General features: G+C 51.2%; 2 protein-coding genes across 8 annotated transcripts; one reads left to right on the forward strand and one right to left on the reverse strand.

Annotated features, from left to right (window-relative positions):
- Positions 1 to 121: 121 nt before the first annotated feature.
- On the forward strand, positions 122 to 6,034 carry Lmntd2 (lamin tail domain containing 2). 3 transcript variants are annotated; one of them, XM_037209255.1, is made up of 14 exons: positions 122 to 1,384; positions 1,749 to 1,955; positions 2,043 to 2,195; positions 2,531 to 2,618; positions 2,739 to 2,894; positions 3,367 to 3,438; positions 3,537 to 3,625; positions 3,966 to 4,231; positions 4,452 to 4,542; positions 4,656 to 4,845; positions 4,927 to 5,046; positions 5,128 to 5,324; positions 5,485 to 5,740; positions 5,817 to 6,034. In XM_037209255.1, exons 2-14 carry the CDS (start codon positions 1,768 to 1,770, stop codon positions 5,946 to 5,948), a joined length of 1,998 nt encoding a protein of 665 aa, XP_037065150.1. In that variant the 5' UTR covers positions 122 to 1,384; positions 1,749 to 1,767; the 3' UTR covers positions 5,949 to 6,034. The 3 variants fall into 3 exon arrangements, with proteins under 3 accessions (XP_037065150.1, XP_028725886.1, XP_037065156.1); XM_028870053.2 differs by lacking the exon at positions 122 to 1,384 and having other exon boundaries at positions 1,680 to 1,955; XM_037209261.1 differs by lacking the exons at positions 122 to 1,384; positions 5,817 to 6,034 and having other exon boundaries at positions 1,680 to 1,955; positions 5,454 to 5,612.
- Lrrc56 (leucine rich repeat containing 56) lies at positions 5,971 to 26,260 on the reverse strand. Of its 5 annotated transcripts, none has more exons than XM_037209272.1 (13): positions 25,683 to 26,260; positions 24,496 to 24,566; positions 23,226 to 23,413; positions 22,039 to 22,126; positions 20,627 to 20,687; positions 10,612 to 10,708; positions 10,334 to 10,534; positions 9,662 to 9,854; positions 9,053 to 9,214; positions 8,905 to 8,969; positions 8,561 to 8,697; positions 8,229 to 8,368; positions 5,971 to 6,624 (listed from the first exon to the last, which is right to left on the reverse strand). In XM_037209272.1, exons 3-13 carry the CDS (start codon positions 23,406 to 23,408, stop codon positions 6,278 to 6,280), a joined length of 1,674 nt encoding a protein of 557 aa, XP_037065167.1. In that variant the 5' UTR covers positions 23,409 to 23,413; positions 24,496 to 24,566; positions 25,683 to 26,260; the 3' UTR covers positions 5,971 to 6,277. The 5 variants fall into 5 exon arrangements, with proteins under 5 accessions (XP_037065167.1, XP_028725875.1, XP_037065159.1 ...); XM_028870042.2 differs by lacking the exon at positions 25,683 to 26,260 and adding an exon at positions 25,140 to 25,670 and having other exon boundaries at positions 9,671 to 9,854; XM_037209264.1 differs by lacking the exon at positions 25,683 to 26,260 and adding an exon at positions 25,140 to 25,670.

Below are 26,260 nucleotides of genomic sequence, written 5' to 3' on the forward strand. Positions count from 1 at the left end.
CCGCACGCCCCGCCCCACGACACCCCATTAGATCGGAGGCGTGTGCATCCCGCCCCATGCCCACTCCCATTGGCGGCCTTCCGCCCACCACGCCCCATTGGCTCGTTACTCGGTCCCGCCCGCAGGCATCCAGGTGTGGGCGGGGCCCTGAGTGGGTAAGGGCAGGACCCGGGCGCCGGGGATGCTCACCGCCGGTGATCGACGCGGAAGCGCGTCGGCAGCTGCGTTCGCTCTGGCCTGGTTAGCCCAGGTGTGTTCCCAGCTCCAGAGCGGACTTCCTCAACAGACTTTCAGTGTGACTGGTCTCCGCCCACCGAGAGGGATCCTGCCTGGAACCCCGCAACTCTGACATGTACCCGAGCGCAACATTCGCCCTCCCTTCACCAGCCCCGTAGGCTAGGCCTCTTCATCCCCGCTTTCTTAGGAATCTGTAGCCGAGAACACCAGTTAGAGAGGACGTGAATGTCTCCCGCCCGCCATCCCAGGGAGGTGGAGTTTAGGGGCCGGCTGACCTGGTGGGCTCTGTAGCCCTGGTGGGGGAGGGGACCGTTCCTGAGGCTGCCTGCGACAAAGACCCTGGGGTCTTTGTCTGAAGCTCCATCCTCTCCCCTCCCCCAGTGGGCCCAGTGCCCTCCAGAGCAGCCCTTCTTCTCCCTGAAGCGGGCCCCTGCCTTAACGTCTTCCCTGTGTCTCAATGGGCGAAATCGAGCCAGTCCAGCCCCACGTGCTCTGTCCCAATCACAGAGCTGTGGGAGGGGGTACCCACGCTCTTGTGGCCATAAGGAAGCAAATGTTGGAAGTATGAAGCTGTGGGAGAGACAAGGTAGAAGGAGCCTCTCCTGGGCCTCACTTCTGTTCTGAAGCAGAAGCAATGTCCCTCCCCCAGGGTTCACCAGTGGAACCACCATTGGGAGAGCCCAGAGGTACAGAGATAGACCCAGGAAGATAAGGCTTCCAAGGGTTAGGTAGATGGCTATCTATCAGACAGGCTCATTTATAGGCTAGAGTTAGCACAGCCACTCCAGTCTCTTACCACCATCCTCAACTGCTCCCTTAATCATCTCAGATCCCTAGGACCATTTACACACTTGCACACACACACACACACACACACACACACACATTCAGTTCACTCACAGGACACCATTCCCCAGGACCTGCCTATCACCACTGGCTAGGGATGGGTTCCAGGGATCTGTATAGTTCCCTGGACCTCAGCTTAGCTGAGCTTACGTATCTAAACCTCACTGGCACAGAATGCACTCATGGCCCTGCGTCTCCCTGGAGGCTCCTGGTAACAGACACCCTCCCCCCAGGTGCAGAAATCCATGGCAACAGTATAGAACGCTTCCTTCTCTAGGCCTTCTGTGGGTTTAGGCCTCAGGTGAGTGTGGGGGTGAGTTTCTGGTTTGGAGGCACATGAATAAGGGTTATAGGCAAAAGCTTAGCACCTCTGATCTTAGCTCTAGGCTGAGCTCTAGGGGGACAAAGAGGAGACAGCAGGGAATATATGTACATACTTGGGACTTGCTTCCTGGGAGGTGACCTGCTGTCCTAGCCTGAAACATACTGAGGAGGACACTCATATGACCAGCACTCCTGTGTCCTGTTGGCTAGGCACATGTGTAGATCCCCTCAGAGAGAACTGGCAAATGCTGCCCGGGCCTCTCTGACACCCAAAGGGAGCCCCATGAGTTTCCCACACCTGGGAGACAGGGCAGATTCCATCCTACCTCCTTCCTCTCCAGCTCCTGACCAACATCGAGCATGGCCCCTAAGTCTTGCCAGGAGTCTGAAGATGAGCAGGTGTCCCCAGCTCCAGCAGGTGTAAAGCCAGACAGCAGTGACTTAGAGTCCCCAGTTGGCACACCTGTGGACACAGTGACTCCTTCGCGTTCCCAGAGCAGTAAGCCCTACTGTGCATCCATACCAGTAGGCTGCTCTTTCAAGCAGCAGTAAGGAGGCAGGGGATGGGGCAGCCTCCTGGGTTGGGCCAGCCAAAGAACCAGCCCTGACCAAACCACATGGAACTGGAATTACAGGTTAGCCCCTGAAACCCTGGACCCACGTACCCTGCGGCTGTTATGGGAACAGAGAGAACTAGAGATCCAGGCACTTCGGTGGGCTGTCCAGAATAGCCAGAATGCCCGACACTACTACATCCTGCAGGAGGTGGCAGGGATTCCCGCTGAGCGGTCAGTGGCGAAACCCCCAGGCCAACCTAGGTCCTACCCTGCCGTTTCTGTCTGACGCCAACCTCTACCCCTGAGCCCTCGACCTGACTGCTGCTATCTGTAGTCTTTGCATGATTTGACACCCCACCGTACTTTTGAATAAGTTACTGTGTTGGAAATGTAACCCTACCCCTGAGCATGTAGACCTCTGCCCAGACCTGTTAGGGTTTATTCTGCTCTGGCCTGCTATAATGTGTGCCTTCAGGCTTTGGTGGCTGTGGGGCATCCTTTACTGCTGACCTACTCTCAGGAATCCTGGCCTGATCCAGAAGGGCTGAGATTGCCCCTCCTACCAGGCACTCCAAAAATCAAGACAAATTCCTGCAGAACCAGGTCCAGAAGCTTACGCTGGAGCTGAAAGCCCAGAAGGAACACGCTCAGCTGGTGAGGGCATGGGATCAGGGAACAGGGCAATGCCTCGGCAGACAGCAGCTACCCACCTAAGGTTGGTCTGAAGGGAGGGGCTGCTGGAGGCCTCTCTCACTGGCAGGCATTCTTGATCAGGAGAAAGAGCAGTTGGAGGAGAAACTTCGCCAGAACCTCTGTACAATGCAGCAGATGGAGGCTGAGCTGCAGACCTTCGAGAAATCATGCCTTCTACAGCTGGCCCGTTCCTCTTGGGTGGGACGTGTGATTCGGTCTCAGACTGGCAGTGTAGAGGTGAGTTTGTGCCCGTGGCCCAATACCTTTCAGACAACCTCCCCCTCCCCCACAACACTCCTTGGGCAGCCAGCATGCTTGAGAAACCTTGTCTTCCTTGGGATGTTTCCACAAGAAGGAATCATATATATGACCAGCATCCTCCTCATCTAGTTCACATAAAGTGCTGTTAAAGTCAAAAGTGAGAGGCCCTGTTGGGGAAGGGTGTCCTCCCTCAAGTTCCCTGCCAGCTAGTCTGTGGTTCCCTCTTCTTCTTCTTCTTTTTTTAATTATTTATTTTTATTTTTTGTGCATCAGTGTTTTGCCTACATATATGCCTGTGTGAGGGTGCTGGATCCTCTAGAACTGGAGTTATAGACAATTGTGAGCTTCCATGTGGGTGCTGGGAATTGAACCTGGGTCCTCTGGAAGAGCAGCCAGCACTCTGAACCTCTGAGCCATCTCTCCAGCCCCCTGTGTTTCCTTCTTTCAGGTGGTTACTGCAGAGGTTCTAAGAGACCCTACTGAGTCCTCTGATTATGTTGAGGTTCCCTCTGGCACGGAGGTGAGCAAGGCTAGCCACAGGAGGCATTCCATGTGTATGATAAGGTCTCTCAAGCCCTGCAAGGTCGGGGAGGCACATACCTCTTTTTTTCCTGCTAGGGTTTCCGATTGGAGGATGTAGATTGGAACAGCGTTGCCCAACGATATCCCAACCTCTTCTCCAACATGAGTTTCCACTCAGAACAAAAGTAACTGCATTGAACAGGGAGTTCCCAGGGGTCAGGGGAAGGGAGGATTTGGCTTGACAGAAGTGGACCAGTTCCCATTGTATCCTTAAGTGTTCCTAGACAAGTCATGTAACCCCTTCAAGCCTCAGCTCTGTTATGTAATATGTGGAATGGGTTCAAGACAAGGGGAGGAGCTCCAAGGTCACCATTACCTTCATTAATTTACCATAAGCTGGGTCTGACTCTGGAGTTCCTGGAACACAAACCAGGGTACCCATTGCCTTGGGGAGGCAAACTGGGGCGGGGGCATGGGTCCTGGGTTTAGGAGCCAAAGCAGCCAGTGAACATATCATGGTCCCAGGCTGATCCAGCCCCACCCGTCCCCCGATATGGATACCTGGGACTCGGAGTGCGCCATCAAGTCTATGGAGAAGCCTGGCAAAATCCTGGAGTGGAGCGCCTTGCCTTTGGTAGACTCCAGCAGCTCAGACTCTGACTCTAACAGCTACCAGCTAGTTCTGCATTCTGGAACAAAGAAGGTGTCGGGCCACCCGGCCCAGGGAACAGACTTAGCTGCTTCTGAGCAGATTCAGGAGCGCACTGGGAGCTTCAGTGGACACATGGAAGGTGGAGTTGGGTGCCTCTCCCTTTCGCCCTTGAGCAAGCTCTCACCTCAGCCCAAAGTCCTACTCAGGTTCTTCAGCCCCCACGGTCCAGCTGCTTCTGCCCGGGATCTGAACCCTGCTGCCGTCTCCCTGTTATGCAGACCCCTGGTCGGGCCTCCTGGGGAACTGCCCCACTGGACCCTTTCTGTGTTCTCCTTCCCCTAAAGGACTTCTTTTTCTAGATCCCCATAAGAGGCGCTCAGCGTCGTTTAGCAAGACTGTTCTGGAGTCCTGTACAGACCTTCACCACCAGTATGCAAGGCCCCAGTTGAAGTGAGAGCTGCCCAGCCATGAGCACACCAAAAAAAGCGGGGAGGGCTGCGTGGTGGGCGGGCTTTCTGGGTGGGTAGGGCCCTCTTCCTTACCCAGCCTTCCTTTCTGTCCAGCCTGCTTGGCTGCTCCTTGAAGATCGCTGCGGTCAGCCACCGAGAGAAGTTCATCCGTATCCTCAACCAGTCTCAGGCAGAGACCGTCGACCTGGGTGGCTTTGTTCTGAAGCAGCTTGTGAGGGACTTCCCTGTGTGCATGTACCGATTCCCGCCTGGTACTCTGCTAGCCCCACAGCACCATATCACGGTGAACCCTTGCTGCCTGCCAGCTCAAACTGTCTTGCCCCAGCCTACACTGTTCCTCACTTACCACCCAGCCTTTTCCTAGGTATGGGGCGAAGGAACCAGCAGGACCAAGAAGCAGCTGCCGGTGTCCTCGGGCCAGGACCCCTTCTACTTCCAATCCAGTCGCGGCTGTGTGACAATGCTGGTCAACCCTCAAGGCCAGGTCAGTGCTGATCCTAGCTAAGGAGCTGAGGAGCCGACCTGACTGGGTTAGCGTTAACCACACACCCCGATGGCCTTGCAGGTCCTCAGTGAGCATCAAGCTGCACCCTGCATGACCCTGGGCTCGAAGATCTTCAAAGACAACACTGACTGGTCCATTGACCGCTTCCCGCTCTCAGAGTCCGAGCCCAATGCTGACCCTGGCGAAGAGCAGCATCGTCCTCCATCCCCACACAAGGGCAGGGTGCGGGGTGCTGGGGCCCGGCGCAAGAAGCCGAGGTAGGTGCAAGCCCCTGATTCTGCCTCTGGAAACCCATCCCCCATTTTCCTAGGCGTCGCCTTGGACAGGACTACTACCCTGGCCCCTACTGTCCTGCATTACACCCGCCTTTGCCCCCGATTGACTAGGATCCTCCTCAGGCCCCTCCCACATCTCCAGGCCAGGTGTCCGCCAGCAAAGGCTCTCCCGCACCAGCACTAGCGGACAGAGGACTTCAGGATCTCTTCGCCTCAACGAGACCCGGGATATCTTGCCGCTCCTGAGCACCCGCAAGCTTCTTTGCCCTGGGGAAGTTCCTGCACAGCAGGAAGGGGTGAAGACCGAGACATCTGAACTCCTGCCTGCAATCCCAGAGTGTGCCTCAAGAATGTGCCTCGAGGACTCGCTGGGTAGGCAGGACCAGCGCAAGGTCCAGGTGAGTGTGGTGCTGTGGCCCCAGGTTCTCTGGTCTGCCGGCCCACGAAGTTCTCAGGCCCCAATGTTTTCTGCAGGTGTGCCGGAAGAGCGTGGACCTGAGCTGCCCCATGGTGGCCCTGTCAGTGCAGAACACGGCCGAGAGCAGATATGGCTTCCGCTTCCTCTGCTACCCACCCATCACTGAGGATTTGTCCCGGCGGTTGTAGGGCAGCCAGGCCGGGCAGGCAGTGCCAGCTGCATAATTTATTGAACCAACCGTTGCTTACAAAGTAAAGCACATTTCTGCACACTTGAGAGTCGAAAATGATTCACTTGGCTTTCACAGAGGGTCTATGGTGTCCCGAGAGAAAGGAACTGCCCCACATAGGGAGACCTGCAAATCCACCCAGGATGGCTGTGCCCTTTGGAGGCTAAGGACAAGCAGGCTTGGAACTTGGGTCACATAGGTGAACCAGAGTCCTGGGGCATCCAAAGAGCCCAGCCCCAGTCCCAGCCACTTCAGCCTTGGTCCCATCCAGGCCAAGAGAGGGTTCCGCTAAGGGAGAGAATGGGCTGGAGGGATTGGGTTCAGGTGGTGGAGGCAGTGGAGGCCTGGGGAGCAAGCTGCCGGACCTAGTGCTGGCTGTGGGTCTGGACATCCCTGGACTCGATGGCTGGGACCCGAGGACACCTCCAGGGCTCTCAGGGCGGTCACTGCAGCCAACCTCTCACCCAGGCCAGACCCCTCACCCAGGCTAGGCCCTAAGCTCCCCAGGACTCTAAGCCTACGCCCTCTGAAGGGCAGGTTCGCAGGTCTCCCCGAGGAGCTGCTGCCTGACTCAGGAGGCATTGGGTACTTCGGGGGAGAAGGGATCAGGTGAAAGCCCGATGTCCTGGAAAGTTCTAGAAAGCAAGGAAGAAGACAGCATGTCAGAGGGGACCTGGCAGGCAAGGTGAGGAGTTACTAGCTGCTGCCCACCCGTCATCTTGTAGCCCGGAGATGGTGGCAGGCTGTGGACAGTGTGGCCACAGGTAGAGAGGCTCGGTGGCCTTTGCTGAACCTGTTCCATTAGACTACATCCCTTTGCTTGGCCTCATCTGCTTTCCAGAGGAAATGTGGCTTCAGCCCTGTGGCTATCTCTAGGGTAGTGGGTTCTCAACCTGAGGGTCACCATCCCCACAGGGGTCGTGTATCAGACATCCTGCATATCAGATATTTACATTATGATTTTTTTTTTTTTTTTTTTGGTTTTTCGAGACAGGGTTTCTCTGTGTAGCTTTGCACCTTTCCTGGGACTCACTTGGTAGCCCAGGCTGGCCTCGAACTCACAGAGATCCGCCTGCCTCTGCCTCCCAAGTGCTGGGATTAAAGGCGTGCACCACCACCGCCCGGCTACATTATGATTCTTAACAGTGGCAAAATTACAGTTATGAAGTAGCAAGGAAATAATGTTATGGTTGGGGGTCACCACAACATGAGGAACTGTGTTAAAGGGTCACAGCGTTAGCACGGTTGAGAACCCCTGCTCTAAGGCAAACAAAGTGGCTGGGCTCTGGCTCTGGGTCATGCGAGCTCCATCCTTGAGAATGTGTTCATCCCTGAGGGCCTGGGAGTTCCAGGCTAGTTCTTAAGCTTCTGTGATAGTGTGAGGTGGGTGGCTAGGGTCATCCAGTGCCTTCTAGGCCTGGCATCTGTAGCAAGAGGGGTAGACAGCATTCCAGCCAACTCTCTGCTGGTCACCTTCCTATTGTTCTTTAACCCACGCAATTGTCCACTGGAGGACCAGCTGTTGGTCCCGCTTTACTCTCAGGACCCTCTTCCCGCCCACTGCCTCAAGTGTTAGCCAGTCTCCACAGGGGCAAAAGTGTGGTTGTTTGGTCCTTCAGAGAGGGTGGTTGGCAACCTTTATGCCATCAGTCTTTTTGTCCACGCCCACAGTGTGCCTTTCTAAGGCATTGCTGGGTAAGGGTCTCTCCACTGAAGCAGCAGTCACTCTGGCTTCCTTGGAAAGGGTTCTACCTGGCTTCATTCTGCATCCCTATGCCAGCACAGGCCAGTCCTGCCTGGGTTGAAGCCACTGAATGCTCCTAACCTTCTCTGCCTTGGTATCCTGCTGGTTTTGTTGGCCACTTTCCTACCCCTGGATTCCTTCCAGGTTCTCCTGACAACTGGTGTCTGCTTCTGGATCCCTTGGCCACCATGAGGCTCCTAACAGGTGCTTGCCTCTGGACTTGCCCTGTATCCTTTTGTGGAATGCCTCCCTCTCTCATTTAGCCCAGGTGCCCTTGAGGTGTCCTTGGTATGGAGGAGAAGCTGGGATTGACCATCCATAGGCAGTGAAACCCTCCCACCCCTACTCCACCAAGAAGAGGACTGTCTCATGCAGCCCCTCCAAGAGCCTGGCAAAGGAAGGGGCTGAACTATATATACTACACTGGTCTGAGGTGGGGACATCCATACCCAGGTGGTGGGGGTCAGGTTACTCTCAGGCACTGAGGTAGTGTACCTGAGGTCAGGCGTGGGGGGATTAGGGAAGTCTTTGGTTCAGTCTGGTCTTCCTGTTCTTCAGAAGCCCTCTGTGGGTCCTGAGCTGGAGCCTGAGCAAGCCTTTCCTGCTGGAACTCCAGCTGCCTGTGGAGGAGGGGACTGAGGTGGAGAAGGCAGAGCTGCAACCATGTCTGTCTCAGACCCAGTCCCAAATGGTCATCACACTGGGATGGATCTCTGTGGCCATCTTGGGGGACCAATGGCTGCTCAGCCAATGCAGCTTCCAGCCCAGCTCCCACCCCCCAGAGACAAGACAAAAGGTGGTAGGCTGGCAGGGTGAGGGACACCAACCGCAGGCCAGGCTCCCTCCAGGCCCGAAGCCCAGTCACGGCCAGGTCACAGCTTTCTGCAGGGTCAGGCCTTGGGGTGGAGGGGCTGGTGGCCAGATCAGGCCTATGTGGGGGCAGCTGCTCCAGGGGTGCCCATTCCTAGGAAGGGAAAGGGCTGGTATAGGGACCCTGACCCTGGAATGGGAGAGCCAGAGTATGGACATGGCAGCAGTCCTGAGCACTGATGTATGGTGGGGGAAGGACTCTAGGTAATGGTCTCCTGTGGGGTGAGGGCAATAGGTAATGGTCTACTTTGGGAAGGAGAGCTGTAGTCCTAGCCCACTTTGGAGTGTGGGGAAGGCATACCTGGTACTGGTATCTACGTTCCCGCAGGCCTTTGGTGGGGTTCCCACAGAGAACTTGACCAGCACCTGAAGAAGAGGGTGTGGCTATGCCTGGTTTGGGGTCAAGGTACTGCAGGGTCAGCAGCTCTGGGCCAAATAGGTTCAGTTACCATGGGTGAGGTTGCTGGCATGGTCTTCTGTGGCTGGGTTCTCAGAAAGCAGACCTTCAGGCAAGGGGACCTCAGGGACCAGCAGGGACAGAGCCCATGGCTGGGTCTCAGGCACAGGCAAGGTTGGGTCAAGTTTCCGTAGGGTGGTTCCATGGGAACAATCTGTCCAGGGTCAGATCCAGAGATCACTGGGCTCATGCTAGCCAGCATGTTTCAAACTCAGACCACAGAACACAGCCCTGTCCCTCAACAAGTTGTGTGACCTAGGGGCTGGCCTGGGATGGTTCCTTTTCCTTCCAGAAAGACCCTCAGCCTCAGACCCTCCTCTCCCTCAACATAGGGAAGGGAAGCAATCTGGTGCTGCTAATGGGAATATCCTGACCCCCTGGGGCCAATCTGCATGGTTCTGGGACTAGGAGATAAGGCTGGGAAAGGGAACAAAATGCAGACACCCATCTCTACAAGGCCTGGGGAACTAGTGGAGGTCTTTTTTCCTGGGGATGAAGGAGGCCTGTCCTCTTGGGGTAGTGGTAGAAGCCTGTCTTCCTGGAGGGCTGGAGGAGGTCTCTTCCAGAGTCAGGGGTTAGGGCTTAGTATCGAGGTCCATACCCAGCCTACCCAGCCGAGGGAGGAGAATGTCAAGCACGCTGCCTTCCTTGATGGCTTCCTTCACCATCAGCCAGTCCTGGTTCAGCTTGTGGGGAGCAGGCAGGTTGGTGCATGTGGTGGGGACCTCATCTAGGATGTGGAGCTGGGGGATAAGCTTCTTTACCTCTGCCCTATAGTTGTAGTCCTGGGGTGCCTAAAGGGTAGAGGGAGGGGGACAGCAGACCTGGGTCTGGTGGGCCCTGCAGACCAGCTGTTTCCTGGGACTTCCTCTTCCAGACTGCGATGGTGCAGGACAGAGGAGACAGGGTAGTGATGCTGCCTCATCCTACCGTAGCCTATGGGTACCCTCACCCCCCAAGCCCATAGCCAAGGTTCAGGGATGCCCTCTAGCATGTGGAACTGATTATAGGCCAACATCAAACAGGTATTGAGGTGGACAGTGAGGTTGGAGCATGCATGGCCTTTGTGAGTGCATGTGGATTTACTTGCTACAAAGGAGCTTACATATGCCTGATACATCCAAACAGTTAGGCTGTTTAGGCGTCCCGTGACAGAAGAGATAGCTCTGTCTCACAGACAACAAGCCAGAAGGTGCATGTGGGCACAGAGGTCCCCATTCGGGAGGGGAGGTCCCTCCCAGATATATGCTGCCTGGGTGTTCAGCACCCACACCTTGTTGGAAGGGTCGGGGTCTGGCTTCAAGCACACCAGATTCCCCTCCAATGTGAGCGTGGCCAGGCGTGGGCACAGCTGCAGGTACCGCATCTGCCCCAGGTCTTCCACATTGTTGCCCTCAAGGTCCAGCACCTCCAGCTGCTCGAGCAGGCACAGTGGGCTCAGGTCTGAGATGTTGTTGTAGGAGACATAAAGTTCCTGAGGACCACATGGGGGAATCTCAGCTGGGGTCTAACTTGATCTCCGGTCCTTGACCCCAAGTGCTACAGACTTACCTTCAGTGCCAAGAAGGAGCCAATGCCATCCAAATCAGTCAGGCCACAACGAGCCAGCCACAGCACCTGCAGGTGGCCCAGAGAAGTGCCCAGGTCTCTGCAGAAGGCAGGCAGAGTGGTGTGATGGTTAATCTTCAGTGCCAACTTGACTGGCTTTAGAATCACTTAGGAGACACATTTGGAGCATGTGTCTGTGAAGGCATTTCTAGAAAGGTTTAACTGAGGAGGGAAAATCCACCCTGAATGTGAGTGGCATCTCCTTATGGGCAAGGATCCTGAAGAAAATAGAATAGGGAAAGGAGAAAGCCAGGTGATGGCTGGCACTCCCTTGTCTCTCCCTTCTGATCTGCCTAGGTGTGAGCAAGCTTCCACTCCACAGCTAGGAGCTGCTCATGCTGTCATGCCTTCCCTGCCGTGATGCTGTATCCCTGAAACCGTGAATAAACCTCTCATCCATGAAGTGCTTCTGGACAGCTATTTAGCCACAGCAGCAATAATAAAAAGTAACTACTAGCCAGGCGGCGGTGGTGGCGCACGCCTTTAATCCCAGCCCTCGGGAGGCAGAGGCAGGCAGATCTCTGTGAGTTTGAGGCCAGCCTGGACTACAGAGCGAGATCCAGGACAGGCACCAAAACTACACGGAGAAACCCTGTCTCGAACCCCCCCCCCCAAAAGTTACTACTGTAAGTGATTGGTGCTGACATGTAGTTGAGGGTTCTGTCTTTAGCCAACAAAAGCCAATGCCAATTACCACCCACTCTGGCTGCCCTCGGGTGCAGGGATAGTTGTGACTTTGCTTGTGGTGGCTTCCAGCTTTGGGCTCCAGAGATCCCTATTAACGTCAGTGTTGTAGCATCCTAGGCATGGTTAAAATGTGTCCCTGGAGAGCCCACGTCTGTGGGCACAGAGGTCCCTGGAGTGTGGAGGCCCCTGCTCAAACATGTTGACTGGGTGCTCAGCACCCACACCTTGTTGGAAGGGCCAAGTGCCAGCCTGAGGCATACAGACTGACCACGAGGAGCTGCCTTCAACCTGATGCCTTTGATCCAGCCCTACGTGCAACCTGTACCTGCTCCCTGTTGGTGTCCGTCCCTGTGCACCCCCTGGACCTCTTTTCTCGGCAGTGTGTACAGATACTGTGTTTGAGTACCGTCCTTGCTCTCTCCTGCTCTGGTGCTCTTCTTGTAGCACTGAACTGCTCTTTGCCTCCTAGTACAACTGCCACCTGACCTCAGGCTTCATGAACTGGCACTATTTCTCCACGGCCCTAAGTCTTTTTGGCAAGGACTCATCTACTATGTAGCCTGTCTGGGGCTTATTTCCTGCTGTTGCCCTAGGCTGCACATTTTACTTCAGTCTTTGTTCTTCAGCTGCAAAGATTCAGCATTTACCCTATCAGTTGCCTTAAATCATCATTTTTTCTCTTTAAGGTTCTTGTGTGTGTGTGTGTGTGTGTGTGTGTGTGTGTGTGTGTGTGATTATACACCACATTTGTGCAGGTGCTCATGGAGGCCAGAAGAAGATATCAGACCCCCTGGGGTTAGAGTAATAGGTGGTGACAAGTCACCTGACATGGGTATTGGGAACTGAATCTAAGTCCTCTGAAGGGCAGGTCATCTCTCCAGCACACCACCCCGCTTACTTTTTGAGATGGTCTAACTCTGCAGCCTAGGCTGTCCTGGAACTTGAGGTAGTTTTTCTGTTTCAGCCTCTTAATACAGGTATGTACCACCATACCAGCAATCTCTCTCTCTCTCTCTCTCTCTCTCTCTCTCTCTCTCTCTCTCTCTCTCTCTCTGTGTGTGTGTGTGTGTGTACTCATGTATATATGACACCATGGCATTCATGTGGAGGTTACAGGACAACTTGTTGGAACTGGTTCTGTCCTTCCTTTGTGATCATTTTAAAACAAGATTTACTTGTTTATGTGTATGTGTATCTGAGTGTATGCAGTGTGTGAAGGTATCCTGGGAGGCCAGAAGAGGCTTAGCCCTCTACTCTGGAGCTGGAGTTAAAGATGGTTGTGAGCCCCCTAACGCGAGTACTGGGGTCCAAATTCAGGTCCTTTGGGAGAGCGGCAAGCGTCCTTCACTGTTCTCTCTCTCTCTCTCTCTTTTAAATTCTGTCACGGACAGTTAGTTTTCATCACCCCTGTCTTTTGTAGATCACATTGGTTTCCTGAGGGGTCACTTTGTCTTGTCCCCGAAGTGTTTTTTGTTGCGTTAGCCCATTCCTTTTCAGAGCTCGCCCACTTCTTGTCACCCATAGCTCATAAGAGTCACATGACTGGACTGAGCGCTGAGGGAGTAAGGCAACTTCCATTTCTTTTGGTGGACCACAGAGCTGAAAATGGATTCTTCTTGTTGTAGCGGAATAAGTATCAGGAAATAATTAGATTTTGCCATACTTTGTAATGACAGGAAAACTATAAAATTCTTAGGGTTGAGGGCAAAAGGCAAAGCACATGCCCTTCTTAGAGTCTTATAATACACAAAGAATGTCTGAAGTTGTATACAAACTTACCAAAAACTTAGAATAGCCTGGTGTCTTGGTTAGGGTTTCTATTGCTATGAAGAGACACCATGACCACGGCAACTCTTATAAAGGAGAACATTTAATTGAGGTGGTTTGCTTATAGTTTCAGAGGTTCAGTCCATTATCATCATGGTAGGGAGCATGGTGGCATGCAGGCAGACATGGTGCTGGCTACATCTTGATCAGAAGCAAAAGGAAGTGGAAGGAGTATCAACACTAAGCGAAGCTTAAGCAAAGGAGACCTCAAAGCCCACCCCCACAGTGACACCCTTCTTCCAACAAGGCTACACCCACTCCAACAAGGCCACACCTCCTAATAGTGCCACTCCCTATAGGATTATGGGGGCCAATTACATTCAAACTACTACACCTGGTGTAGTGGTATACCTGTATTGAAGTTCAGGAAGCTGAAGGAAACAACATCATGACCTCAGTTCAAGGCTAGCCTAAGCAACCTAGTGAGACCCCCATCACTTAGAACAAGCTGGATGTGGTGGCTCATGCCTTTAATCTTAGCTCTGAGGAGTCAGATACAGGTGGATCTCTGGGTTCAAGGACAGCCTGGTCTACAAATCAAGTTCCAAGACAGCCAGGGTTACACAGAGAAACCCTGTCTCAAAAAGCCCTGCTCCACCATCTCCCCCCAAAAAAACCAAGCCAGGCACTGTGGTTCACACTTGTATTCTCAGCACTTGAGAAGTAGAAGCAGAGATAGGAAGACGAAGAGTTCAAGACCAGGGGTTGGAGAGATGGGTCAGTGGTTAAGAGCACTGGCTGTTCTTCCAGTGGATGGGAGTTCAATTCTCAGCAACCACATGGCAACTCCTGACCATAACTCCAGCCCTAGGGAATCTGACACCCTCTTCTGGCCTCTGAGGGCATCAGGTATACACATGGTGCGTTGACACACACAAAATACCTATCCACAAAATAAATAAATTAATAAATAAAATAATGAAAGAGGAACTCTAGGCCAGCCTTGGCTATTCAGTGAGTTTTAGGTCAACCTGGGTTACTTGAGACTGTATGAAAAAAAAGAAAAAAGCTTAGAACAGCTGTGGCAAGCACTCAGCTCCAGGAGAAAGAAGAGTAACAAAAGCCAAGAAGGAAAAAGGAGGCCGAGACAAGGATGAACCTGTTACAGTCAGAGAAGGACGACAGCCCAGAGGTGATTTTCTAACTGGCAAGACTGACGAAGAGCCAGAGATAGATAGATAGATAGATAGATAGATAGATAGATAGATAGACAGATAGACTGATAGACAGACAGATAGATTACAAATAGAATGCATCTGAAAAGACAATCAAGGTGGCCATAGCAGCAATGTAAGATGATAAAAGACCAGTTATGAAGGAAGCAGGCACCAACAGCTTTAAGCCTTGACAAGAGTGACACTTAACAGAAACAGAAAACTTGGCTCACAGGATGGGAGGTCGCTAAGTGGCTAAAAGCTTGATGTACAAGAATGAGGAATGGCAGCATATACACATAATCTAAGCACTGGGAGGCAAGAGGCAGGAAGCAGGCTGCTCCCAAGGGTTCACTGGCCGGCTTAGCTAGTTGAAACAGCAAGCTCTAGGTTTAATAAGAGACCCATTCTCAAAAAATAATGTGGATAGAGGAAGCCATTCAAAATGTTGACCTCTGGTCTCCACGTGTGTATCCTTGGGCAAGGGCACTAGTATATGCATGTGCACAAACACAGACACTCCATCCCACCATTTTCACCATCACTACCACCACCAACAACCTGATTTGAAAGTAGGACTCTCCTGGTTTGAGTCAAGTTGAAAAGTATGTTATGAAACTGGTGACGCCGGGCAGTGGTGGCACAGGCCTTTAATCCCAGCACTCGGGAGGCAGAGGCAAGAGGATCATCATGAGTCTAAGTATAGACTAGGCTACACAGAATTCTAGGCTAGCCTGAGGTAGCACAGGTCTATGATCCCAATACCTGGGAGGTTTAGACAGGTGCAGGAGGATGAAAATTAGAGGCCAGGGCTTGAGAGAGTGCCCAGATGTTAAGAGCACTAGCTGTTCTTCCAGAGGACCTGGGTTCCAGCACCCACATGGCACTCACAACTGTCTGTAACTCTAGTTTAATGGGATTCAAAGACCTCTTCTGCTCTATTCAGGCACCAGGCATACACCTGATACACAGACATGCATACAGGTGAACACCCATCCACATAAATAATTATGAAAACATAAAAAAATATGATCCACACTGGCGGTGGTGGTGACACACACCTTTTAATCCCAGCACTCGGGAGGCAGAGGCAGGCAGATCTCTAGTCTAAGAACAAGCCCCAGGACTGACAAGGCCACACGGAGAAACCCTGTCTTGAAAAACCAAAACCCAAAAATAAACAAAAACCCACCATGATCACCAACAAAAATACCCATTAAGGGAGAACACAGCATTAATAAGATTAAAGGGTAAATATCAGTCATATCATCCTTGAGAGAGACATTGGACACATGTCATTCAAAAGCAGGAATAAGCTAAGGATGGCTGCTATCATTGCTGCTGTTTAAAAAGGTTCTGGCTACCAGGCCCTGACAAGTACTATAAAGCAAGGAAAAGAATCGCATAAGAGTTGGCAACGAGGAGGCAAGACTGTTATATGTTTTACACACACACACACACACACACACACACACACACACACACACTACGCGCACACATGCAGCATATATCTGTTATAATGTGCTGATGGTGCAATGTGTGTGTGTGAGAGAGAACTGTGGAGAATTCAAATACACAAAGACAGGAAGGAAAACTAGTAGTGTTTCTTCCCAGTCTCTCTCTCTCTCTCTCTCTCTCTCTCTCTCTCTCTCTCTCTCTCTCTCTCTCTCTCTCTCTCTCTCTCTCTCTCTCTCTCTCTCCTCTCTCTCTCTCCTCTCTCTCTCCTCTCTCTCTCCTCTCTCTCTCTCCCCTCTCTCTCCTCTCCTCCTCCTTTCCCCCTCCCTCTCTCTCTAACACAGGGAGTAGGCAGGCAGAGTCTCATGTATCCCAGGCTGGCCTCAAATTCCATATGTAGCTGACGATGAACTCTCACATTCTGGGATTATAGGCATGCATCACAATGCTTGGTTTATACAATGCTGAGGATCTAACCAGAGCTCTGTCCACACTAGGAAAGTACTCTATTGACTGAACTATATCTTCAGCCCAATTTCTGCCAATTAAAAGCTTTTCTATTCATTCCTTTCCTCCCTCTCTCCTATCCATCCTTTCAAGTTTTTGAGATAGGGTGTCATTCTGCAGACCAGGCTGGGCCAGAACTCACTCTGTAACGAAGTCTGGCCACAACTCATGGCAATACCCCTTCCTTGGCTTCCAAAGTGTTGAGATACAGTTGTGAACCACCACACCTGGCAGTATCGTATTTCTTCACATTTTCAATAATTACCCAAAAAGAAAAAACAACAGTGAAAAACCAGAAACAAGATGGCATTTACAACCACAGCCACTGTGCAGTGTCAAGGAGTCTAGTGTCGCCTGGTCCTGGGGCAGGGGTTGGTGGGGGAGCTGATTGGTCCTTCACAACTGTAACTCCCATCTCCTAGATAATAGTTGGTGGATGAGACTGTGACAGGTACAGTTCTTACAAGGGGTGTGGAAAAGTGTTCTGGGTATATTGCCTATACTTCCCAGGGGAAACAGTCCCTGCTGTAGATGAAGTGCCCCCCTTTGCCTTCCTTTGTTATAGTGGCCCCAGAAAAATGGTTATACTGTCCTAGCCACCTGTATTGAAGGCTGTAGTAACTGCCCCATGATAGCACAGGCAAAGTCACAAAGGGTCATATTTCACCTACAGGCTCCCTGGGCCTTTGCTGTGAGTCTGACTACTCAACTAACCCACCCTAGGGCTTGTCACCACAGCAAGCAGGACATAGTGATGTCTTCTCACTGAGGTGTTCCTGGGTTTTGCTCTAGGGTAGCAGCATGGAATAATTTCTCTAGTTTAGGCTGATATGAAGTAAGCTGATGTATTCTGTTTGTGAGCATGCTAACTGGCACACTATAGACAGCAAAGTCTAAAACTCCATTTAAATACATAAAACACACTGATGGAAAGAGGCCATATACATGGATGTATTTAACCTAACAAGTATATGCCCATAACTAGTACATAAATCCTTTTAAATTCCAGTTTTAAAATCACAGATTAGTATGCATGAGTGTATGAGGCCCACTGGCCTGACTGGCTTATAAAATCCAAGTGCAAGGATAAGTAAAGCCCAAGAGAGTCAAGGTCAGTCTGGAGTGAGGACAACAGAGGGAAGTGTAGTACAGACCGAAGTGATACAGATGAGGGAAGTGTAGCACAGGCCGAAGTGATACAGATGAGGGACGTGTAGCACAGGCCAAAGTGATACAGATGAGGGACATGTAGCACAGACCGAAGTGATACAGATGAGGGAAGTGTAGCACAGGCCAAAGTGATATAGATGAGGGACGTTTAGCACAGACCGAAGTGATACAGATGAGGGATGTGTAGCACAGATTGAAGTGATACAGATGAGGGACATGTAGCACAGACCGAAGTGATACAGATGAGGGAAGTGTATTACAGACCGAAGTGATACAGATGACACAGCCCTGAGGCAAGAGACCAGCTAATGACCCAGAGTTCCTAACAAAGGCGCATGGTCTTTACAAATGACGGACCAGACAAATAGTTCAGTGGAATGACATTGCTTTGCAGACAATAAGAAGACAGGTATGATTCAGAATTGGTTGGACTGGAACTACTCAAAACAAAGGGCCTTGCATAGGTGGTCACCTCTAGGCTAAAAGGATATACTGAGAAGTCTTGCAAAGCTGAAAATGATCCAGAATATAAAAGATAATTCCTGGTAACCAACAAGAGAAGAGGATACATCCTTAAATTAGCACATGGCGCAGGAATGACGAGCAATGAAGGTGTATGAAATGGATGCATCCAAATATGTTTTAACAGTTTCTAAATTATCTGTGGAGTATCATCAGAACATGTAGGTAGAGTTTCACACACAGTGGTACTGAGAAAAAGATGCTTGCCTCAGGCTTGCTAGCATGAAGCCATTCGGTAGCAGTTCCAGCCCATATATTTAGAACATTTGTGTGCATGCTGGCAGTTATTTTCAGGGGCTAAATTATCTCAGCTTTGGGTGAAATGATAGAAACTACATTAAAATTATTTCCCATCTCTTGCAACACTGCCTGAGACTTTAATATTTAATGCTCATCTTTGCAGTCATCTACATTTACAACAGCAGTTTATGGGATGCTGTTATTCAATCAGTTTCCTGTTACAAATATTTATTCATTTTCAATTATTACCAGGTGGTAACTACCAACTAGCCTAGTTGCAGGATTAGATAACTGAAAGAACTCAACATTTCACTCTGTTTTTCCTTGCTGTGACCAAACTGATCAGGATATTTTCAAAACATTTGCAATCTGACTATATTTCCTTTAGAATTATTTTGTTTTATTACAAGTACTATCTTATGCTTGGTTTTTTTGTTTTGTTTTATTTTGTTTTGTTTTCTTTTCTTTTTGAGACAGGGTTTCTCTGTGTAGCTTTATAGCCTGTCCTGGAACTTGCTCTGTAGACCTCGAACTCACAGAGATCTGGCTGTCTCTGCCTCCCAAGTGCTGGGATCAAAGGTGCAAGCCACCACCACTGGGCTTATATTTCTTCAGGTTTTTGTTGTTTTGAGACAAGATCTCATGTATTCCAGATTGGCCTTGAATGCACTATCTATGGAGCTATGGATGACCTTGAAGTTTTGATACTTAGTATGAGGTCACAGGCCTGTCCCACTATATACCCAGTTTCATTATTTCTTAGTTTTATAATACATTTACTTCTCTGTCAGGTTTTCCATTATTTATTGATTTATTGTTTGTTTGTTGTTTTTTGAGGCAGGGTCTCACTGTGTAGCCCTGATTAGCCTAGAATTCACTTTGTAGACCTTGCTGGCCTTGAACTTACAGAAATCAGACTACCTTGGCTTCCTGAGTGCCAGGATTAAAGGTGTGTGCCACCATGTCCAAAATCCTTTATTTTATTTTAGGTGCTCTTTAAAAATATACCTTTATTGTTCCTTGAGATTATTTGTTCACCCAGACCTAGAAAACGTCTCTGTTCATCTGGGGGAAGAGCCATCTGCTAGAACATCATGTGACTCCAGGTGCACAGCTGGAAAGAAGGTATGTCCCATGTCATCCCTAGAAAGGGCTGCTGGACTTCAGTACCAGGTGGCTCCTTGACATCTGTCCCTCCATGGTTTCTGCTGAAACATCATCTCTCTTATCTTTGCCTGTATTTGCACATCTTCATTGCTTTGCTGAAGTCTGTTTAGTGCTTTATTTGCTAAACAGCAATGTAAGGAAATCAACTGGAAACAACTGGATGCTACACTTGGAGTCCAATTCAGATAGTTAAGAACTTTTGAGAGAGAGATGGAGACTGTGTGTGTGTGTGTGTGTGTGTGTGTGTGTGTGTGTGTGTGTGTGCATGTGTGTGCACACACGTTTATTACTGTGGATTGAATCCAGGACCTCATACATGACAGACAAGCACTCTACCAACTGAACTATATCCCCAGCCTCTTTCTAGAGTTTTAACTGTAATTTGCCTGCCTTACACTTCTAGGCTTGAAGAAGCAGCATCTTCCCAAGCGCCTTTTGCTCAAACTACCAGATATAGTCTGCTCTTCTCTTGGCTTTTTTCTTTCTAGTCCAGTGGGACAGAACCACAGGTGGCCTTGCATTTTGAATGTCATCTTTTAAGCAGGTTCCTAAGAACTCTGAGAACATCAAGCTTCCTCGACACTTCAGTCCTGTTCAGGAGATATATGTTCTGCTGGGTCTGGCTTCAGGTGGACAGTCAGCTTAGAGGCAGCTCCTACCTTCTCTTCTTCCTAGGGACACTAGCCACTTCCCTCCATCTTCTGGTCTTTAGGGTGTAGTTAATGCCTGGGTTACAATGTGAGGTAAGGGATCTCTGGAGCCTCCAAGTCTAGACTGGTTTGGGCTGTCTGCCAGAGACCCTTCACGTTGCTAAAGGTCAGGGGCTACATTTGGTTTATCAGCCACAGGACCTGGTATGACCACCTTGACCAGCACCCAGCTTTGGTTTTTTTTTTTTTTTTTTTTTGTATCACTCACATGTAGCAGGGGCTTCCCACTGAGGGGGAGAAGAGGGACCTGCCTCACTGCAGGGTGTCAAAATAGGAGCCAGAGACTCCAAGAAACTTGGAAGGCAGGACACCTGGGCCCCACTCATAAAGGATCCTACCCTGGAGTCTCCCTCTCTCCCTTCCACGGAGCCCACACCTGAATGAACGTCTCTAAACCATTTGATGGCAGCCTTCACCCTCCAAAGGTCAACAGGGTGGAGCAGAGTCTTGAGAGGAGGGGCAGCCTGCAGCAGCTGAGTTCCAGGCCCAGCCCCTCTTTGCCCTAGACCAGGCTCTCACCTGAGGGAGCCCAGGCAGCTGTGGTTCAGCTTCAGTTGGATCAGGTTAGGGAGGTGCACTCCTGTGGGCCACAGGAAGGAGAGGTTGGCCTAGCCCCACCAACACTGCCCACCTCTTTGCAGTGTTCCCCACACCCCCGAGAGGCATCAACATCTGAAGGGCTGTTCACAGGCATATGGCCTTTTCTGGCACACAGTGGCGCTGATTCTGGGGGCTTCTGCAGGATCTGCCTAGGTGTTCTGAGCCTTTTCTCCTCTTGCTATGTGGGGGCTGCATGCCCTTCCACCCATATGCAGCCTAGCACAGGTAACAGGTAAAAAGGTGGCGAACACACTGGCAAGGACTTAACTTGAAGAGGGGAACCAGGTTGGCATGGATAAGGTGAACCCTGAGCATCTCCCCTTCTTGGCCCCCAGGGCTGTCTTTCAACATGCAACATTAGATAACAAGTCTCAGGAATGTCCTGCCAGTGTCCTGCACAGCCTTAAAGCTCCAGGCCCCCATTCTCAAAGCTTCTTAGGGTGAGACTCTGGCCCTAAGGTTGAGACAGAATCCCTGAATGATGAAAAAAGAGGTATAGGGTGGCCTATAAGGCCCCAGGGAAGAGCTTGTGTCCCCTGATCTCACAGGTGCACAGAGATGCTGCACTGAGCTGTTAAACACTTAAATGCAAAACTGAAAACCAAGCTAACCAGGATCGGGAGTGTTTAACCTCACTTGTAATCAGAGAAAAGCAAACAAAATGCACAACTATCCTGAACAGCAAGAATCTTTCCTGTTGGGATGGTTGGTGAAATTTGAACAAGGTCTGTGACACAGATAAGAGTGTTCTATCAGTGTCCTTTTCTGACTTGGATCATTATCCTGAGAGTATTTAAGATAATGTTCTTCTTAGGAAGTAGGCACTGAGGCATTGTGAACAAGTGTAATGGTCTCTCAGATTAAAAAAAACAAGTGTCTCAGGTGTGTGTGTGTGTGTGTGTGTGTGTGTGTGTGTGTGTGTGTGTACATGAAAGCGAGAAAATGGTAAGACAATTGCAGAGGGGATTCTGGAGGAAGAATACATGATGGATCAATATAACATTTGTGCAATGTGTCTATAAATTCCAAATCCTTTCCAAATAAGCTCTGGGAGCACCTTGTATGGGAGCAGAGTACCTTTGCTATTTTGCCATACTGGTACTGGTCTTTGGGTATGGTCCCTGAAAAGTCATTTTGGAATATATACTCTGGGCTAAAACTTCTTTCTAAACTGAGTATACATCTTAGTTCTACAGTCCAATCTTAAGGAAAGGGACATGCTGTCCAAGGTGTTTGCTAGCTTTTCATTTACAACAGGAAATACAATTGGCTTAGGGAAAGGTCTAGGTTGTGACAGTCACAGGGGCATGGGTGTGACCAGCGGCTCTCACCGAAGTTCCCCAGGCTGTTCTTACGGGTGTCCACACACATCTCCAGCACCCTCACCAGTTGGAGGTCATCTACCCGGGCCAGGGCCTGCTGCAGAAATCATCAGGTGTCACTCCAGTGTTCTCCATGCTTTTGGCTGAGGACTCTGTAAAGGTGCCCACTGGAGCAGGTGGCAAGTGTTCCCCTGCCTCATCCAGGCGGGGCTTGCAATAACAGTTTGGCTGGTGGGCATGACATGAGCAGAGGTTGTAACTGATTATCAGGGAAGGAGTGCTGCCAGGGAAGGGCCTGCACCCGGGGTGCCAGTCTCCAAATGAGACCTTCAGAACAGATTCAGCGATGCAGTTGGCGCCCAGAGCCCTGCTGAGCAGCACCCAGCCACAGCATACCTGGACCAGAGGACACAGAAAAACACTCATGCTGGAAGTCAAGGGGTGGGGGCCTACTGGTCTGTCTGTTCTTGTAGATGGACTAGACAAGAACTTCTTGTATGTGAAATGCAAGCATGGTCTCTCAGGACCCTGGGCCACACCTGCTATGGCATCAGGGGACACCTTGGGGAACATGTGCAGGTACTGGCCTAGCAGGCCAAACATTTATTCTGAGGAGGTCCTGGGTGATACCATCTATCAAGATTCTCTCCTTCATAGTGGCCAACCATGAGTGGGTAGCAAACTCTAAGTCCTGGGGGCTTCAGGATTGCCCAGATGGACTCTACAGAACCTTAGGACTCAGGGATGGGGTACACCAATGGGCTGTCCCACTGGGTTTGGAGGAAGGTCTTTACCTGCTGCCAATAGAGTCAGCAAACCAAGGACGAACCCCACCTTGGGCAGGTTGAGAGTAGACTGAGGAACTCTAGCCTTGGGAGGGGAGCCATGCACCCATGCCCTTCCAGCATCCCAATATGCTATCTTCTAGTCCTCCTTGCTACAACATTAGCTCTTGAGTAAGAGGCTTCTTGTCTGCTTGAGCACAGGCCTCAGCCAAGAGTTACAGAAGCCTGGGCCCAACAGCGCCAGTGATCTCAATGCCTGGGGATGTTTGTGTCACTGGGTTGCTGTCAGGGACCCTGATGGTGGAAAGGTAGAGGGCACCCAGCAGAGGGAAAGCTGGATATCAGCAGAAAGGGTGCCAGTATGTCAACTCATGCAGACCCATGGCGGAGCCTCAGGCCCCAATCACTTACCAGCCGAGCAGGGGAAAGGTGCTCCTCCACCTGCCGCTCCCTGTGGATATCCCCATGGCTGCCCAGTCTCTTGTTTTGTGGGCAGGGGTTGTTCAGGCCCTGCCAGCTCAGCTCCCGTATCCGGATACTAGCTGTGCTTGGCCGAGGCCCCTGGGATCCATCCCAGGCTGGGTCCATCCACATCCAACCTGTTAGGAGAGGCAGAGGGCCAAATCTCCTAGTTTACAAGGCTCTACTTCACATCAATGGCCCACAAAGTCACTAGGTCAACTCTGACATCTCCCCACATCCTAGCCTGACTTGGCCTGCCCTGAGAGGCCCTGGGCAACCTCAGCGGTCTAGATAACTGGACAGCACATGTCCACTCTCCTAGTTTCAACTCAAACTCTCTGCTTGTGCTAATAACTTCTCTCCATTTGCTTCAGTATTTTGGAAAAAAGGAGATGTATTTATCCGTTTTATAATTTGTGTGTGTATGTGTTAGTGTGTGTGTGTGCATATTTTTTTTGTTTTGTTTTTTTTTAGATAAGGTCTCTCACTGGCCTGTGGCTCACCAAATTGGCTAAGCTGGCTGGCCAGCAAGTTCCAGGCACCTGCCTGTCTTTGTCTCCCCAGTGCTGGGATTACAAGCTCGCATTACCATGCCTGGCATTTTATATGTGAGTTCTGGGGATCAAACTCAGGTATTCATGCTTACAAAGCAAACAATTTACTGTCTGAGCGATCTCCCTATTCCTTTATTTGGTCTTGTATTTGCTTCCCACAGCGTCCATGCAAGGAGTACCGGCTCAAGGCTTTGCCATCTTGGGCCTCACAAAGGCTGTGAGCTGGGGCTGTAAAGATAGCTCAGTGTTAAAAAGCACTTGGCTGCTCTTGCAGAGGACCTGCATTTGATTCCTAGCATCCATAGTGGATGGCTCACAAATACCTGTAGCCAAGAGATCAGATGCCCTCTTCTGGCCTCTGAGGGTACTTGTGCTCTGTGGTACACAAACACACACACACACACACACACACACACACACACACACACACACACACATGCACAAATATATATAAGATAAAGAATAATTTTTTTAAGGCTGTGAGACTAGGGATACTGGGCAAGATGCCTATATTGACCAGCAGGCAGCTATTACTGACAGTTTCCCTGCACTGCCCCAGACCCTGGCTGTGGATCCTTCTTCATTAATGATCTCTTGAGTCTAGGTTCAGGATCAAGATAGCAGACATTCCCTCCAACCACCCACTTCTCTGACTGAGGCCGCACCTGCAGGTAGCTGGCTCCTGCTGTAGGTCAAACATCCGGGCAAGAGGGCCACATGTATCTACATGTAACACCTGTAAGACAGAGTTAGATTAGCTTCCTGGCTATGTCACCATGCTCTGTAGCACCTGGGCTGAGCTGGCCAAGGTCAGCTCAGAAGCAAGCAGGTACAAGAATGGAGTGCTGTTAGCTGGGGGCCTGGTCCTGAACCCCCTGTGACCATTTTAGTGGGGGATGAGGCTCAGATATTGAGGAATACAGTCAGGGTCCCTCTGGGTCACCCAGTGGAAACTAAGACACGGTCCTCATCAAATCCTGCAGCTTCTTCTGCTCCTAAAGGGGATCCTGGGTGTGGGGTTCTGAATCTTCTGTAGGCCCACCTTTCCTGAACCCTTCCCATACCTCTGGAGAAGTTTTTTCAGGTGCCTCTACACCTCCATTCAGGTTTGGCCGACACCTAACTCCTGCACTTTCTACCTATCTTTCCCAGACACATTTTTCTAGTAAGAGTTATCTCCTTCCACTGCACTTCATGATTTATTACTTACTCAGTCCAGTGTGTCTTGCCCCACAAGATGTAGGCCCCACTCCTTGGCCCAGGTTTCCCCTAGTAAAAGGGACATGGAGAGGCGGTGCCCAGCTCTCACCTGAGGGGTGGGCCAGGGTGCCCAAGATCTGGGGCGCAGCCCTGGGCCCCTCCACCGCGGAGGTCGCTCTCTTAGGTGAGGGCTTTTTTATTTTTTCCACCGCAGAGGGGTTGCGGCCCTGGCGCCATGGCAACGAGGGCGGGGCCTCATTTGAATATCCAAATATTCGTGAGCCCGGGGCATCCAGGGCGGCGGCAAGATGAGCCCCGCCCCCTAGCAACGGTTGCCGGGACACGCGGCAGCTGCGGTGGGAGGGCTCCTCAGAGTAAGGGCGGCAAGCGGGACCTCTGAACGCAGAGAAGACACCCACAGTGGTTCCGAGTGCTGCCCCGTGAGGGGCTTCTGGCAGGCTCTGGGTTATCTGCCTGCTGGCCGCATCGACCGAGCCGAGCTCGGACCCCGGACGACACCTGAGCGCGCGCCCCGAGGCCTGCATCACCTGAGTAAAGCCCTGTCGGTTTTCTGAGAAGGACTTCCTTACTCGTGCCTTTGAAATTTCAAAAAGTGTTGAAAACATGTTATTTGCGTCTGACACAGATGTACCCTACTTGCTTGAGTGATTGGAACACTTCATTTCGCCCTAATACCAACTTTTCTGACTTCCGGGATCGTTCTTCAAATGGGGCGCAGTATGAGCTGCTGCAGGGTTGGGACCTCGAGTTTGGTGGAGGCAGGGGGGGTCTTCTCCAAAGTACAGGGAGCACAGTGTGATGGACCGACGCTGCCCCGAGATGGGACCTTCGCTCCACCTCGGCCTACGGGAACAGGCAGCTTGGGGTTCCGGCGGACTCTGCCTTCCTCTGGTATCCCGCGTCCGCGGTGCTGATTGTCCCCGACGCCAGGTCCCCGTCGGAATGACCTTTCCGCTCCCTGGGCCTTTGGGCCTCTGGTGCGGCTGCAGGGTGGGGGCTCTGTGGAAGGCCCTGCGACCCAACCCGAGCGTACGCCAGTTTCTCTGCAGAGGAATCTCGGCCTCTTAAGCACCGTCACCCTCACATTCTCTTCCGCACCTCGGAACTAGGCGTCGCTCTTTGAGTGCAGTACCCAGGTCGCCACACTTCCCTCCCTGCCACTCCAGGAAGCCCCGCCTAGCTGCGGCTCCTGACGGATGGGTTGTTCGG

This window comes from Peromyscus leucopus, chromosome 1 (assembly GCF_004664715.2).
Source record: "Peromyscus leucopus breed LL Stock chromosome 1, UCI_PerLeu_2.1, whole genome shotgun sequence".
NCBI lineage: Eukaryota > Metazoa > Chordata > Mammalia > Rodentia > Cricetidae > Peromyscus > Peromyscus leucopus.

Excerpts from the sequence above, each read along its gene's own strand:
- Lmntd2 (XM_037209255.1), top strand. The coding sequence starts at position 1,768 with ATGGCCCCTAAGTCTTGCCAGGAGTCTGAAGATGAGCAGGTGTCCCCA. Across the intron at positions 1,956-2,042 it reads GGCTGCTCTTTCAAGCAGCA|GTTAGCCCCTGAAACCCTGG; the intron begins GTAAGGAGGCAG and ends CTGGAATTACAG. Across the intron at positions 5,047-5,127 it reads TGGTCAACCCTCAAGGCCAG|GTCCTCAGTGAGCATCAAGC; the intron begins GTCAGTGCTGAT and ends ATGGCCTTGCAG.
- Lrrc56 (XM_037209272.1), bottom strand. The coding sequence starts at position 23,408 with ATGTGGATGGACCCAGCCTGGGATGGATCCCAGGGGCCTCGGCCAAGC. Across the intron at positions 10,535-10,611 it reads GCTCCTTCTTGGCACTGAAG|GAACTTTATGTCTCCTACAA; the intron begins GTAAGTCTGTAG and ends TGTGGTCCTCAG. Across the intron at positions 6,625-8,228 it reads CCCCCCACGCCTGACCTCAG|AACTTTCCAGGACATCGGGC; the intron begins GTACACTACCTC and ends CTTGCTTTCTAG.